At 50.2% G+C, this 15,000-nt stretch overlaps 1 protein-coding gene across 2 annotated transcripts in view; it reads right to left on the bottom strand.

Moving 5' to 3' along the window:
• Nucleotides 1–15,000, bottom strand: part of LOC116969402 (protein FAM102A-like) — a 27,678-nt gene that overhangs the window by 5,768 nt on the left and 6,910 nt on the right. For both annotated transcript variants that reach the window (XM_033016276.1, XM_033016275.1), the window contains exons 3-8: nucleotides 11,452–11,572; nucleotides 8,030–8,059; nucleotides 5,446–5,562; nucleotides 4,508–4,554; nucleotides 2,590–2,747; nucleotides 679–780 (exon numbers count right to left, since the gene is read on the bottom strand). In XM_033016276.1, the coding sequence (XP_032872167.1) occupies nucleotides 679–780; nucleotides 2,590–2,747; nucleotides 4,508–4,554; nucleotides 5,446–5,562; nucleotides 8,030–8,059; nucleotides 11,452–11,572 (575 nt within the window). The remainder of the gene's footprint in view (nucleotides 1–678; nucleotides 781–2,589; nucleotides 2,748–4,507; nucleotides 4,555–5,445; nucleotides 5,563–8,029; nucleotides 8,060–11,451; nucleotides 11,573–15,000) is intronic.

Below are 15,000 nucleotides of genomic sequence, written 5' to 3'. Positions count from 1 at the left end.
TGTGATCATGGCTGATCATCCACAATCAGTACCCCGTTCCTGCCTTCTCCCCATATCCCCTGACTCCGCTATCTTTAAGAGCCCTATCTAGCTCTCTCTTGAAAGCATCCAGAGAACCGGCCTCCACCGCCCTCTGAGGCAGAGAATTCCACAGACTCACAACTCTCTGTGAGAAAAAAGTGTTTCCTCGTCTCCGTTCTAAATGGCCGACCCCTTATTCTTAAACTGTGTGTGGCCCCTGGTTCTGGACTCCCCCAACATCGGGAACATGTTTCCTGCCTCTAGCGTGTCCAAACCCTTAATAATCATATACGTTTCAATAAGATCTGTGAAAACATTGTTTCCTCGTCTCCGTTCTAAGTGGCTTAGGTTGACAGGTTTAAGGTGAATGGGGGGGGGGGGGGGAGAAAGATTTAATAGGAATCCGAGGGGTGACTTTTTCCCACACAGAGGGTGGTGGGTGTATGGAACAAGCTGCCGGAGGAGGTAGTTGAGGCAGGGACTATCCCAACACTTGGACAGGTACATGGATAGGACGGGTTTGGAGGGGTATGGGCCAGGTGGGGACTAGTGTAGCTGGGACATTGTTGGCCGGTCTGAGCAAGCTGGGCCGAAGGGCCTGTTTCTATGACTTCCACGTCGCTAAGGAAAACTCGCTCCCCATAAACCTTCACTCACCTGAGATTTTGGAGAGCTGGCTGGAGCCACTGGAATTCCGGGAATGCCTTTTCCGGGGATGCACCTTCTCAGGAGTGCAGTCACTGCCCTCGAGTGTTCTCGCTGTGTGGGGGGGGGACAAAGGAACAAGCGATAAATATATACATAGAATAACAGTCCCGCACACGAACAGGAGCTTGGAGCGATGAGCCGGGGTCCGCATCAAAACCTACCGAGCAGTGAAAGGCCTGGATAGAGTGGATGTGGAGAGGATAGGCAATAGACAACAGACAACAGACAACAGGTGCAGGAGGAGGCCATTCGGCCCTTCGAGCCAGCACCGCCATTCAATGTGATCATGGCTGATCATCCCCAATCAGTACCCCGTTCCTGCCTTCTCCCCATATCCCCTGACTCCGCTATCTTTAAGAGCCCTATCTAGCTCTCTCTTGAAAGCATCCAGAGAACCGGCCTCCACCGCCCTCTTGAGGCAGAGAATTCCACAGACTCACAACTCTCTGTGAGAAAAAGTGTTTCCTCGTCCCCGTTCTAAATGGCTTACCCCTTATTCTTAAACTGTGTGGCCCCTGGTTCTGGACTCCCCCAACATCGGGAACATGTTTCCTGCCTCTAGCGTGTCCAATCCCTTAATAATCTTATATGGTTCAATAAGATGCCCTCTCATCCTTCAAAACTCCAGAGTATACAAGCCCAGCCGCTCCATTCTCTCAGCATATGACAGTCCCGCCATCCCGGGAATTAACCTGGTGAACCTACGCTGCACTCCCTCAATAGCAAGAATGTCCTTCCTCAAATTAGGGGACTAAAACTGCACACAATACTCCAGGTGTGGTCTCACTAGGGCCCTGTACAACTGCCGGATGTTTCCCCTAGTGGGAGAGTCTCGGGCCAGAGGGCGCAGCCTCAGAATTAAAGGACGTCCCTATAGAAAGGATTGGTTAAGAAAGAACTTCAGATGCTGGAAAAATCAAAGGTAGACAAAAATGCTGGAGAAACTCAGTGGGTGAGGCAGCATCTATGGAGCGAAGGAAATAGGCAACGTTTCGGGTCGAGACCCTTCTCAACTCTTCGGAGAGAGGTTGAGCTTCTTCAAAGTAGACACACCTTGAGCAGATTTCGCAGTGGAGCAGTCTGAAGGAGGGTCTCGACCTGAAACGTCACCTATTCCTTCGCTCCATAGATGCTGCCTCACCCGCTGAGTTTCTCCAGCATTCTTGTCTACTTTTCTTTAGGAAGGAGATGAGAAGGAATTTATTGCATCAGAGGGTGGCGAATCTGTGGAATTCCCTGCCACAGAGGGCAGTGGAGGCCAAGTCACTGGATGGATTTAAGAGAGAGTTAGATAGAGCTCTAGGGGCTGGTGGAGTCAGGGGATGTGGGGAGAAGGCAGTCACGGGTTATTGATTGGGGACGATCAGCCATGATCACAATGAAGGGCGGTGCTGGCTCGAAGGGCCGAATGGCCTCCTCCTGCACCTATTGTCTATGTTTCTTCCCCACAGCTATCAGGCTATAAAACTTGCCAACAAACGAACTCTGAACTATAACAGCCCCTTGCACATTATCTGTTTATTTATGAGTGTATATATATATATTCTATGGCATATGGACACACTAATCTGTTCTATATTTATGCCTACTATATCCTGTTGTGCTGAGGCAAAGCAAGAATTTCATTGTCCTATCTGGGCCACATGACAATAAACTCACTGGACGTGCACTGGACTGGACTTGACTCGGACTTGTATCGTATCTAATCTGGATCCCTGGCGCTGTGAGGCAGCAAGAGTTTGTCGGGCTGAATGGCCTCCACCTTCTCCTATGTTGTGGTGGAGCAGCTGTAGAGGCGCTGCCCTACAGCGCCGGAGTCCCACGTTCCACCCCCGACCGCCTGCACGGGAGAACGCTCACCATTCGCCGGGAGAAACCAGCCCTTGTGCTTCCAGGAATCCGGCCGATTCCGTTCCCTCTCCAGCTCCGGCTCGTCCGTGCCGTCTCCCCCTTTGCAGTCGGGCTGCAGCGAGTTACGATGTCCCAGGATCTCGATGGACTTGTCCGTGGAGTGAGGCCTGGAAGGGGGGGGACACGAAACAGAAACAGGGTCCGGGATTAGTGCGGAGAAACTCTTACTCACACTTACTACATTCACCAAGTATGTTTTACAACACACGAGGAATTTGATTTCCCACCAATACAAAGCAACTAGACACACGAAATACATTTTAACATAAACATCCACCACATCGACTCCTCCACTTTGCTCACTGTGATGGAAGGCGAAATAAAAAGTTCAATCTCTTCCCTATGATTGGGGGCCTCGAACCTTCCGTTGACGGGACGATCTTGACCCCCCGTAGCTGGTGATCGGGCCCACCTCGTTGGGGCGATCAAGCTCCCACATCAGGGGGGGAATCTCAGCTCCCCCAAACCGGGCGATCGGACCCCGGGTCGGGGCTGGTCGAACCTTGTGCGCCATTTGGAGCTTCCCGACATTGTTCTCCACCCGAGACTACAAGCTCATCGATGGTGAAACCCGCAGGCTACGGTTCGAGCGTCGATCCCAGGCAAGGGATGGTAGATCAATAGACAATAGGTGCAGGAGGAGGCCATTCGGCCCTTCCAGCCAGCACCGCCATTCAATGTGATCATGGCTGATCGTCCCCAATCAATAACCCGTGCCTGCCTTCTCCCCATATCCCTTGACTCCACTAGCCCCTAGAGCTCTATCTAACTCTCTCTTAAATCCATCCAGTGATTTGGCCTCCACTGCCCTCTGTGGCAGGGAATTCCACAAATTCACAACTCTCTGGGTGAAAAAGTTTTTTCTCACCTCAGTTTTAAATGCCTCCCCTTTATTCTAAGACTGTGTGTGGCCCCTGGTTCTGGACTCGCCCAACATCGGGAACATTTTTCCTGCATCTAGCCTGTCCAGTCCTTTTATAATTTTATATGTTTCTATAAGATCCCCTCCCCCTCGCCCTTCTAAACTCCAGTGAATACAAGCCTAGTCTTTTCAATCTTTCCTCATATGACAGTCCCGCCATCCCAGGGATCAATCTCGTGAACCTACGCTGCACTGCCTCAACCACAAGGATGTCCTTCCTGAAATTAGGAGACCAAAACTGTACACAATACTCCAGATGTGGTCTCACCAGAGCCCTATACAACTGTATTTTATGTTAATTTAATTCACATGTTTAATTAATAATTTCATTTAATTTAATTCACGTTTAATCGATAATATAGAAACATAGAAATTAGGTGCAGGAGTAGGCCATTCGGCCCTTCGAGCCTGCACCACCATTCAATATGATCATGGCTGATCATCCAACTCAGTATCACGTACCTGCCTTCTCTCCATACCCTCTGATCCCCTTAGCCACAAGGGCCACATCTAACTCCCTCTTAAATATAGCCAATGAACTGGCCTCGACTACCCTCTGTGGCAGAGAGTTCCAGAGATTCACCACTCTCTGTGTGAAAACATTTCTTCTCATCTCGGTTTTAAAGGATTTCCCCCTTATCCTTAAGCTGTGACCCCTTGTCCTGGACTTCCCCAACATCGGGAGCAATCTTCCTGCATCTAGCCTGTCCAACCCCTTAAGAATTTTGTAAGTTTCTATAAGATCCCCTCTCAATCTCCTAATGTTTTATTCTTAATGTTTAATGTTTTAAGTGTCACTCCGAACTGTCACTGTATGGAATGTTGTTACTTGCTGGTTGGAGCACCAAGGCAAATTCCTTGTATGTGAATTTCCTTGGCCAATATTCTTATTCATTCATTCATAGCCAGACCACTACTCCCAACGTCACAGTCCATCACACTTACGTTTTGAAGCACGGATCGCCGGATAGAAGTTGCATGGAGATGGAAACCTGCGTAAGGAAAACAGAGGGCGGAACCGTGAGACATGGAAGCGTAGACAACAGGTGCAGGAGTAGGCCATTCGGCCCTTCGAGCCAGCACCGCCATTCAATGTGATCATGGCTGATCATCCCCAATCAGTACCCCGTTCCTGCCTTCTCCCCATATCCCCTGACTCCGCTATCTTCAAGAGCCCTATCTAGCCCTCTCTAGAGAGAGCTAGATAGGGCTCTTAAAGTCTGAAGAAGGGTCTCGACCCGAAACGTCACCTGTTCCTTTGCTCCACAGATGCTGCCTCACCTGCTGAGTTACTCCAGCATTTTTGTCCTCCTCAACAGAGTGGAGACAGGGGATATGGGGGAGAAGGAAACACTTTTTCTCACAGAGAGTTGCGAGTCTGTGGAATTCTCTGCCTCAGAGGGCGGTGGAGGCCGGTTCTCTGGATACTTTCAAGAGAGAGCTAGATAGGGCTCTTAAGGATAGTGGAGTCAGGGGATATGGGGAGAAGGCAGGAACGGGGTACTGATTGGGGGATGATCAGCCGTGATCACATTGAATGGCGGTGCTGGCTCGAAGGGCCGAATGGCCTACTCCTGCACCTGTTGCCAGATGTTGGCCCGTATTTGATTGCTGCTACTCGGGTCTGGCCCCCGCCTCACCCGCCCCAACGTAGTGCAGCCCATGGAGTGCAGCAGCAGCAGCAGCAGCAGCATCAGCATCAGCGCCTCGCCCGTGTACCCGTCGGTCGGTCGGCTGCCCGGCCAGCTGTCCGACCTTCGGACCTACGCTTACCACCGACACCCCCACCACCGCCTCTCCTTCTCACGGCCGATCGTCGGGTCATGAGTTGGACGGGGCGCCGGACTTAGGACAGGACCCTGCCGACTCCGCCAACATCGTACCTTGAGGATGGAGTTGTCCTGACGGGTGTGCTTGGTGTCGTAGCCCTCTAGGAGGCAGCAGCGAGCAGTCGAGCCGCAACCCGCAAACTCAGCCAGGTTCAGGTCTACAAAACCCAACTGGGGGGGGGAGAGAGAGAGAGGGGAGAGGGGGGAGAGAGGGGGAAGGACGAGAGAGGGGGGAGAGAGACGGGGGGAGAGAGAGGGAGGGAGAAAAGGAGGGAGAGGGGGAGAGAGAGGGAGGGAGAGGGAGATGGTGAGAGAGAGAGGGGGAGAGAGAGGGGGGGAGAGAGAGGGGGGAGAGAGGGGGGGGAGAGAGGGGGGGAGAGAGAGAGAGGGAGAGAGAGAGAGAGAGGGGGAGAGAGAGAGAGAGGGGTGGAGAGAGAGGGGGAGAGAGAGGGGGGTAGAGAGAGGGAGGGAGAGAGAGAGGGGGGGGAGAGAGAGAGAGGGAGGGGGGGAGGGGAGAGGGAGGGGGAAGAGAGAGGGAGGGGGGAAGAGAGAGGGATGGGAGGACGAGAGAGAGAGGGAGGGGGAGAGAGAGAGAGGGGGAGAGGGGGAGAGATAGAGTGGAGAGAGGGGGTAGAACATGCAGTCAGCAGCAAAACACACACAAAGAACCCCCTCCCCACCTTTCACCCCTCGAGCTCACCGCAACCCAGACCCATTGAACCAATCAACATCTCTGCCACGATCGTTTGATCTTTCAGCTTCTTTCCCCCGGGCAACTCAACATTTTCCTTGACCTTCGCTCCCTTTGAGCTCCCCTTTTCACACCTTGCCCTTTCATATCTCTAGACTCCCTCCCACCGCGCTGAATCTCAGAAGAAAATGGAGTCTGTTATCGCAAATTGCCCGCTGTAGCCGAGGAAAGGATTTGTCCCCACGCGCTCCACGAACCCGAGCTGACTTCAAACTAAAGAGTTCTTAAAGAGGTAAACAATGGTGTCAGGTGGGACATCAAGAGAAGATTTACGAGGATGTTGCCAGGACTAGAGGGTGTGAGCTACGGGGAGAGGTTGAGTAGGCTGGGTCTCTATTCCATGGAGCGCAGGAAGATAAGGGGAGATCTTATAGAGGTGTACAAAATCATGAGAGGAATAGATCTGGAGTATTGTGTACAGTTTTGGTCTCCTAATTTGAGGAAGGACATCCTTGTGATTGAGGCAGTGCAGCGTAGGTTCACGAGATTGATCCCTGGGATGGCGGGACTGTCATATGAGGAAAGATTGAAAAGGCTAGGGTACACAAAATTGCTGGGGAAACTCAGCGGGTGCAGCAGCATCTATGGAGCGAAGGAAATAGGCGACGTTTCGGGCCGAAACCCTTCTTCAGACTAGGCTTGGCTTGTATTCGCTGGAGTTTAGAAGGATGAGGGGGGGGTTCTTATGGAAACATATAAAATTATAAAAGGACTGGACAGGCTAGATGCAGGAAAAATGTTCCCAATGTTGGGCGAGTCCACAACCAGGGGCCACACAGACTTAGAATAAAGGGGAGGTAATTTGTGTGTGAATGTGTGTGAGTGATTGGTGGTGGTCGGAGGGGCCGTAGGCGCAGATTGGCAGCCACGCTTCCGTCAGTCTGCCCCAGGGCAGCTGTGGCTACAGAAGTAGCTTACCACCACCGAGTGTGACTGAGGAGTGAATGAATAATGCGATGTAAAGCGCCTTGAGTATTAGAAAGGCGCTATATAAATCCCATCCATTATTCATTATTATTATTTAAGAATGAGGTGAGAAAAAACATTTTCACCCAGAGAGTTGTGAATTTGTGGAATTCCCTGCCACAGAGGGCAGTGGAGGCCAAGTCACTGGATGGATTTAAGAGAGAGTTAGATAGAGCTCTAGGGGCTGGTGGAATCAAGGGATATGGGGAGAAGGCAGGCACGGGGTACTGATTGGGGATGATCAGCCATGATCACAATGAATGGTGGTGCTGGCTCGAAGGGCCGAATGGTCTCCTCCTGCACCTATTTTTGTATGTTTCTATGAATAGATCGGGTAGACGCACAGAATCCCTTTCCCAGAAGTTGGGCCGAAGGGCCTGTTTCCACACTGTATCACTCTGTGACTCTAATAATAATTTAAAAAATCTAAATAAATTGTGTGTAAAATCATGAGAGGAATAGATCGGGTAGAAGCACAGAGTCTCTTGCCCAGAGTAGGGGAATCGAGGACCAGAGGACACAGGTTCAAGGTGAGGGGGAAAAGATTTAATAGGAAACTTAGGGGTAACTTTTTCACACAGATGGTGGTGGGTGTATGGAACAAGCTGCCAGAGGAGGTAGTTGAGGCTGGGACTATCCCAACGTTTAAGAAACAGTTGGACAGGTACATGGATAGGACAGGTTTGGAGGGATATGGACCAAGCGCAGGCAGGTGGGACTAGTGTAGCTGGGACATTGTTGGCCGGTGTTGGCAAGTTGGGCCGAAGGGCCTGGTTCAATGCTGTATGACTGAGCTGAAAATGTATTGCCTCAACCCTGACAATGACCATCTTACCACTCCGCCCCCCGCCCACACACCTCCACCTCCCCCTCCCCCCCCCACCCCCATGTCCAAGCAATGACAGGGAACTGAACACCTACCTTCAAGAACGACTTCCCGCCCTTCAGTTCCTGTTGGGAGAAGGCAGAAGAGACGGTCAGGCCCTCTGGCTTGAGGTCGGAGGTCAATAGACAATAGGTGCAGGAGTAGGCCATTCGGCCCTTCGAGCCAGCACCGCCATTCAACGTGATCACGGCTGATCATCCCCAATCAGTACCCCGTTCCTGCCTTCTCCCCATATCCCCTGACTCCACTATCTTTAAGAGCCCTATCTAGCTCTCTCTTGAAAGTATCCAGAGAACCGGCCTCCACCGCCCTCTGAGGCAGAGAATTCCACAGACTCACAACTCTCTGTGTGAAAAAAGTGTTTCCTCATCTCCGTTCTAAATGGCTTACCCCTTATTCATAAACTGTGTGTGGCCTCTGGTTCTAGACTCCCCCAACATCGGGAACATGTTTCCTGCCTCTAGCGTGTCCAAACCCTTAATAATCTTATATGTTTCAATAAGATACCCTCTCATCCTTCTAAACTCCAGAGTGTACAAGCCCAGCCGCTCCATTCTCTCAGCATATGACAGTCCCGCCATCCCGGGAATTAACCTTGTAAACCTACGCTGCACTCCCCCAATCGCAAGAATGTCCTTCCTCAAATTAGGGGACCAACACTGCACACAATACTCCAGGTGTGGTCTCACTAGGGCCCTGTACAACTGCAGAAGGACCTCTTTGCTCCTATACTCAACTCCTCTTGTTATGAAGGCCAACAGGCCAAAACTGCACACAATACTCCAGGTGTGGTCTCACCAGGGCCCTGTACAACTGCAGAAGGACCTCTTTGCTCCTATACTCAACTCCTCTTGTTATGAAGGCCAACAGGCCAAAACTGCACACAATACTCCAGGTGTGGTCTCACCAGGGCCCTGTACAACTGCAGAAGGACCTCTTTGCTCCTATACTCAACTCCTCTTGTTATGAAGGCCAACAGGCCAAAACTGCACACAATACTCCAGGTGTGGTCTCACCGGGGCCCTGTACAACTGCAGAAGGACCTCTTTGCTCCTATACTCAACCCCTCTTGTTATAGTCCCGCAATCCCATAATCAAAGGCGGGCCGGGCCGGGCCTGTCGGGGGATGGTTGGAGGTCGGAGGTCAGAGGTCAGGGGTCAGAGGTCAGAGGGGAGAAGGCCGTTTACTCAAACCCGGGTTATTTGGACATTTCCTCATTCGATGTAAATCCTTTCCCACCGCAGTCTTGCTCAATGACGGGCGTCTCAAGACTTGGCAACTTGAGCATGTCATTAGTTTACAAAGGAACCACACACACACACACACACTCGCCCACTGTGACGTAGGAAACAGCTTTTGTTCAGCAATCTACAACAAACAGCGAAAACTCCAGCAACCACAACGTTGACTTTTAGCCTCATAGTTTTAGGTCAAACACTATTAAGTCAAACTATGACTTCAACGGAAACTTCATGGCTATCTTTGCGGGACTGTCATATGCTGAGAGAATGGAGCGGCTGGGCTTGTATACTAAATGGATTTAGACGAAGGGATTCAAAGTAACATTAGCAAATTTGCAGATGACACAAAGCTGGGTGGCAGTGCGAACTGTGAGGAGGATGCTATGCGGAAGCGGGGTGACTTGGACAGGTTGGGGGAGTGGGCAGATGCAGTTTAATGTGGATAAATGTGAGGTTATCCACTTTGGTAGCATAAACAGGAAGGCAGATTACTATCTAAATAGTGTCAAGTTGAGAAAAGGGGAAGTACAACGGTATCTGGGGGTCCTTGTTCATCAGTCTATGAAAGTAAGCATGCGGGTACAGCAGGCAGTGACGAAAGCAAATGGCATGTTGGCCTTCATAACAAGAGGAGTCTAAGAGCAAAGATGTCCTTCTGCAGTTGTACAGGGCCCTAGTGAGACCACACCTGGAGTATTGTGTACAGTTTTAGTCCCCTAATTTGAAGAAGGACATTCTTGCTATTGAGGGAGTGTAGTGTAGGTTTACAAGGTTAATTCCCGGGATGGCGGGACTGTCATACGCTGAGAGAATGGAGTGGCTGGGCTTGTACACTCTGGAGTTTAGAAGGATGAGAGGCGATCTTGTTGAAACATACAAGATTATTACGGGATTGGACACGCTAGAGGCAGGAAACATGTTCCCGATGTTGGGGGAGTCCAGAACCAGGGGCCACACACAGTTTAAGAATAAGGGGTAAGCCATTTAGAACGGAGACGAGGAAACACTTTTTCACACAGGGAGTCGTACGTCTGTGGAATTCTCTGCCTCAGAGGGCGGAGGAGGCCGGTTCTCTGGATACTTTCAAGAGAGAGCTAGATAGGGCTCTTAAAGATAGCGGAGTCAGGGGATATGGGGTAAAGGCAGGAACTGTGGGCCCTGGTTCTGGACTCCCCCAACATCGGGAACTTGTTTCCTGCCTCTAGCGTGTCCATACCCTTAACAATCTTATATGTTTCAATGAGATACCCTCTCATCCTTCTAAACTCCACAGAGTGTACAAGCCCAGCCGCTCCATTCTCTCAGCAAATGACAGTCCGGCCATCCCGGGAATTAACCTGGTGAACATACGCTGTATGAAAAACTAAAGAAATTTCCAAAATATACTGTTTAGACAGACTAAAATAAAAATAATAGACAAATAGACTGTAGGCCAAGGCTTCCATCAATGCGGCACTCCCTACTGGTGAAATGGGACAACAGACGGCAACAAATCGAAGAAAGACTGGATAGGCTCGGCTTGTACTCGCTAGAATTTAGAAGATTGAGGGGGGATCTTATAGAAACTTACAAAATTCTTAAGGGGTTGGACAGGCTAGATGCAGGAAGATTGTTCCCGATGTTGGGGAAGTCCAGAACAAGGGGTCACACAGTTTAAGGATAAGGGGGAAATCTTTTAGGACCGAGATGAGAAAATCATTTTTTTTCACACACAGAGAGTGGTGAATCTGTGGAATTCTCGGCCTCAGAGAGTGGTAGCGGTGTGGAATGAGCTTCCAGTGGAAGTGGTGGCGGCAGGTTCGTTGGTATCATTTAAGAATAAATTGGATAGGCATATGGATGAGAAGGGAATGGAGGGTTATGGTATGAGTGAAGGCAGGTGGGACTAAGGGGAAAATAATTGTTCGGCACGGACTTGTAGGGCCGAGATGGCCTGTTTCCGTACTGTAATTGTTATATGGTTATTATATGGTTATAGTTGAGGCCAGTTCATTGGCTATATTTATGAGGGAGTTAGATGTGGCCCTTGTGGCTAAGGGGATCAGAGGGTATGGAGAGAAGGCAGGTACGGGATACTGAGTTGGATGATCAGCCATGATCATATTGAATGGCGAATGGTGCAGGCTCGAAGGGCCGAATGGCCTCTACTCCTGCACCTATTGTCTATGTTAACTTGACACTAATACTTGAAGCAGGCGAGATTGAGTGCACTCACCTTACGGACCGATACCCTGCAAACGCTTGCGTCTAGGACCCCAGTAACTGAGCTGGCACTCATTTTACACTTGAAGCAAGATTCCTTCTGCCACTGGACACAGTTGTCCAGAACCTCTTCCCTGGGAGAGGGGGAAATAAGAAAAAGAGATATTAGTTGACTTTAGAGATACGGCGCAGAAACAGGCCCTTCGGCCCACCGAGTCTGTGCCGACCAGCGATCCCCGCACACTGACACCACCCTACACACACGCCAGGGACAATTTACATTGATACCAAGCCAATTAACATACGAAACGTCACCTATTCCTTCGCTCCATAGATGCTGCCTCACCTGCTGAGTTTCTCCAGCATTTTTGTCTACCTTCCATTTAAACCAACGTCTGCAGTTCCTTCCTACACATTCCAGGACAGTTTCTTACCGGCTGTTATAGACAATAGACAACAGGTGCAGGAGGAGGCCATTCGGCCCTTCTAGCCAGCACCGCCATTCAATGTGATCATGGCTGATCATCCCCAATCAGTACCCCGTTCCTGCCTTCTCCCCATATCCCCTGACTCCCCTGGCTAGGATTACTTGCTATTGAGGGAGTGCAGCGTAGGTTCACCAGGTTAATTCCCGGGATGGCGGGACTGTCATACGTTGAGAGAATGGAGCGGCTGGGCTTGTACACTCTGGAGTTTAGAAGTATGAGAGGGCATCTTATTGAAACATATAAGATTGTTAAGGGTTTTTATACACGCTGGAGGCAGGAAACATGTTCCCGATGTTCAGGGAGTCCAGAACCAGGGGCCACACAGTTTAAGAATAAGGGGCTGGCCATTTAGAACGGAGACGAGGAAACACTTTTTCACCCAGAGAGTTGTGAGTCTATGGAATTCTCTGCCACAGAAGGCAGTGGAGGCCAATTCTCTGGATGCTTTCAAGAGAGAGCTAGATAGGGCTCTTAAAGTCAAGTCTAGTCAAGAGAGTTTATTGTCATGTGTCCCAGATAGGACAATGAAATTCTTGCTTGCTGCAGCACAACAGAATACAGTAAGCATAAATACAGAACAGTTCAGTGTGTCTATATAACATAGACCATATATAGATACAAATAAATAAACAGATAAAGTGCAATAGGCTGTTATAGTTCAGAGATTGTTTGAGGTTGTGTTTAATAGTCTGATGGCTGTGGGGTTCCTGAACCTGGATGTTGCAGATTTTGGAGATATGGAACAAGGTACTGATTGGGGATGATCAGCCATGATCAACTCCTGCACCTATTGCCTATTGTCTAATCCTGCACCTATTGTCTATTTATCTCTTAGGGCTAACGGAATCCAGGGATATGGGGAGAAGGCAGGAATGATTAGGGATGATCAGCCACGATCACATTGAATGGCGGTGCTGGCTCGAAGGGCCGAATGGCCTCCTCCTGCACCTATTGCCTATTGTCTAATCCCATTCTCCTGCCTTCTCCCCATAACCCCTGACACCCGTACTAATCAAGAACCTCCACCTTAAATCTATACATTGACTTGACCTCCAGAGCCGCCTGTAGCAATTCACACCACCCCTTTGACTAAAAAAAATTCCTTCTCATCTCCTTTCTAAAATGTACGTCCTTTTATTCTGACGCTGTGACTCTCCCACTAGTGGAAGAATGTCTTCTGACGTCAGTGCAGGGTGTTGGCCTAAGACGTACTAAGTCGACCGGCCGGTCGGGGCAGGTTCGCACTGTAGCGGCTCCTCAGCAGACGTGCGGTTTCAACAATGTAATCATCATGTGTTCAACTCAAGGTGAGACATGTTCCTCTTTGACAGAGTTCAAGGAGGTCTCTGTCCAGACTCCAGTGTCAGAGGCCACCGCCTCAATTAAAAGGATGTACCCTTAGAAAGGAGATGAGGAAGAATGTTTCGGTCGATGTTGGTCGGTGGGGGCGCTACAAATCAGCTGCCCTACCAGCAGCGTGTTAGTTATTTCGATTTTTTTTTTTTTTTTTTTAAACTGTGTCCAAATGTTTATTTTATTGTTTCTCGGTGTGTGGGGGGGGGGGGGGGGGTGGGGGGGGGAGGAACCGCTTTCGGTCACCTCCTCCACGAAGAGGCTATTTTTTTCTTGTCTTCCCATGGATTGGTGCGGCCTTTCCCGGAGTCGGGCCCAGAGTTTCAGCAGCGGGCGCAAAGTGGACTTTTCATCGCGGAGCGGGGGGTCGCCAGAAGGGAGTGCTCCGATCGCCGGCCCGCGGACTGTTACATCCTGAAGCCGCGGTCTGCGGAGCTTCTAGCCGTGGGCGCGGCGTCCGGAGCCTGGGATCCTTCGCCGGGGATCGCCGGAGAACCGCCGGCCTGCGGCCTATAACATCCTGAAGCCGCGGCCTCCGGTAAGAAAATGCCGAGTCGGGACCTCCAAGCGGAGTGTGTTCGACCGCCCCGACGTTGGAGTTTGGATCATCCTGACGAGAGGGCCTGTACATCCGGCCGTTCGTAGCGGTGACTACGGAGGGTTCATGACCCCGACCACGGGTGAACAAAGGAGGAGGACTGTCTGAACTGTGTTGCTGTCCACCACAGTGAAGAATGCTGTGGTGGATGTTTGTGTTAAATTCTATTGTGTATTGTGTGTTCTTTTTCAGTGTATTGCTGCTGGCAAATTCATATCACTGCACCTTCGGGTGCATGTGACGAATAAAACTGATTGATTGATTGAAGAGGAAGTTAATTTGGAGCGGAGACGAGGAGGAATTTCTTTAGTCAGAGGGTGGTGAATCAGTGGCATTCATTGTGTGGAGGCCAAGTCAATAATAATAATAATAATGGATGGGATTTATATAGCGCCTTTCTAATACTCAAGGCGCTTTACATCGCATTATTCATTCACTCCTCAGTCACACTCGGTGGTGGTAAGCTACTTCTGTAGCCACAGCTGCCCTGGGGCAGACTGACGGAAGCGTGGCTGCCAATCTGCGCCTACGGCCCCTCCGACCACCACCAATCACTCACACACATTCACACACATTCACACACAGGCAAAGGTGGATGAAGTGTCAATGGGTATTTCTAAGGCGGAGATCGACAGATTCTTGATTAGTACAGGCATCAGGGGTTATGGGGAGAAGGCAGGAGAATGGGGTTAGGAGGGAGATATAGATCAGACACGATTGAATGGCGGAGTAGACTTGATAGGCCGAATTCACGAGGTTAATTCCCGGGATGGCGGGACTATCATATGCTGAAAGAATGGAGCGACTGGCCTTGTAATGGCATGTTGACCTTCATAACAAGAGGAGTTGAGTAGAGGAGCAAAGTGTGAACTGTGAGGAGGATGCTATGAGGATGCAGGGTGACTTGGACAGATTGGGTGAGTGGGCAGATGCATGGCAGATGCAGTATAATGTGGATAAATGTGAGGTTATCCACTTTGGTAGCAAAAACAGGAAGGCAGATTACTATCTAAATGGCGTCAAGTTGGGTAAAGGGGAAGTACAACGGGATCTGGAGGTCCTTGTACATCAGTCTATGAAAGTAAGCATGCAGGTACGGCAGGCAGTGAAGAAAGCGAATGGC

Source organism: Amblyraja radiata, unplaced genomic scaffold (assembly GCF_010909765.2).
Source record: "Amblyraja radiata isolate CabotCenter1 unplaced genomic scaffold, sAmbRad1.1.pri S36, whole genome shotgun sequence".
NCBI classification, from domain to species: domain Eukaryota; kingdom Metazoa; phylum Chordata; class Chondrichthyes; order Rajiformes; family Rajidae; genus Amblyraja; species Amblyraja radiata.
The sequence above is the reverse complement of the archived record's forward strand: the minus strand, read 5'-3'. Positions and strand labels throughout refer to the sequence as shown.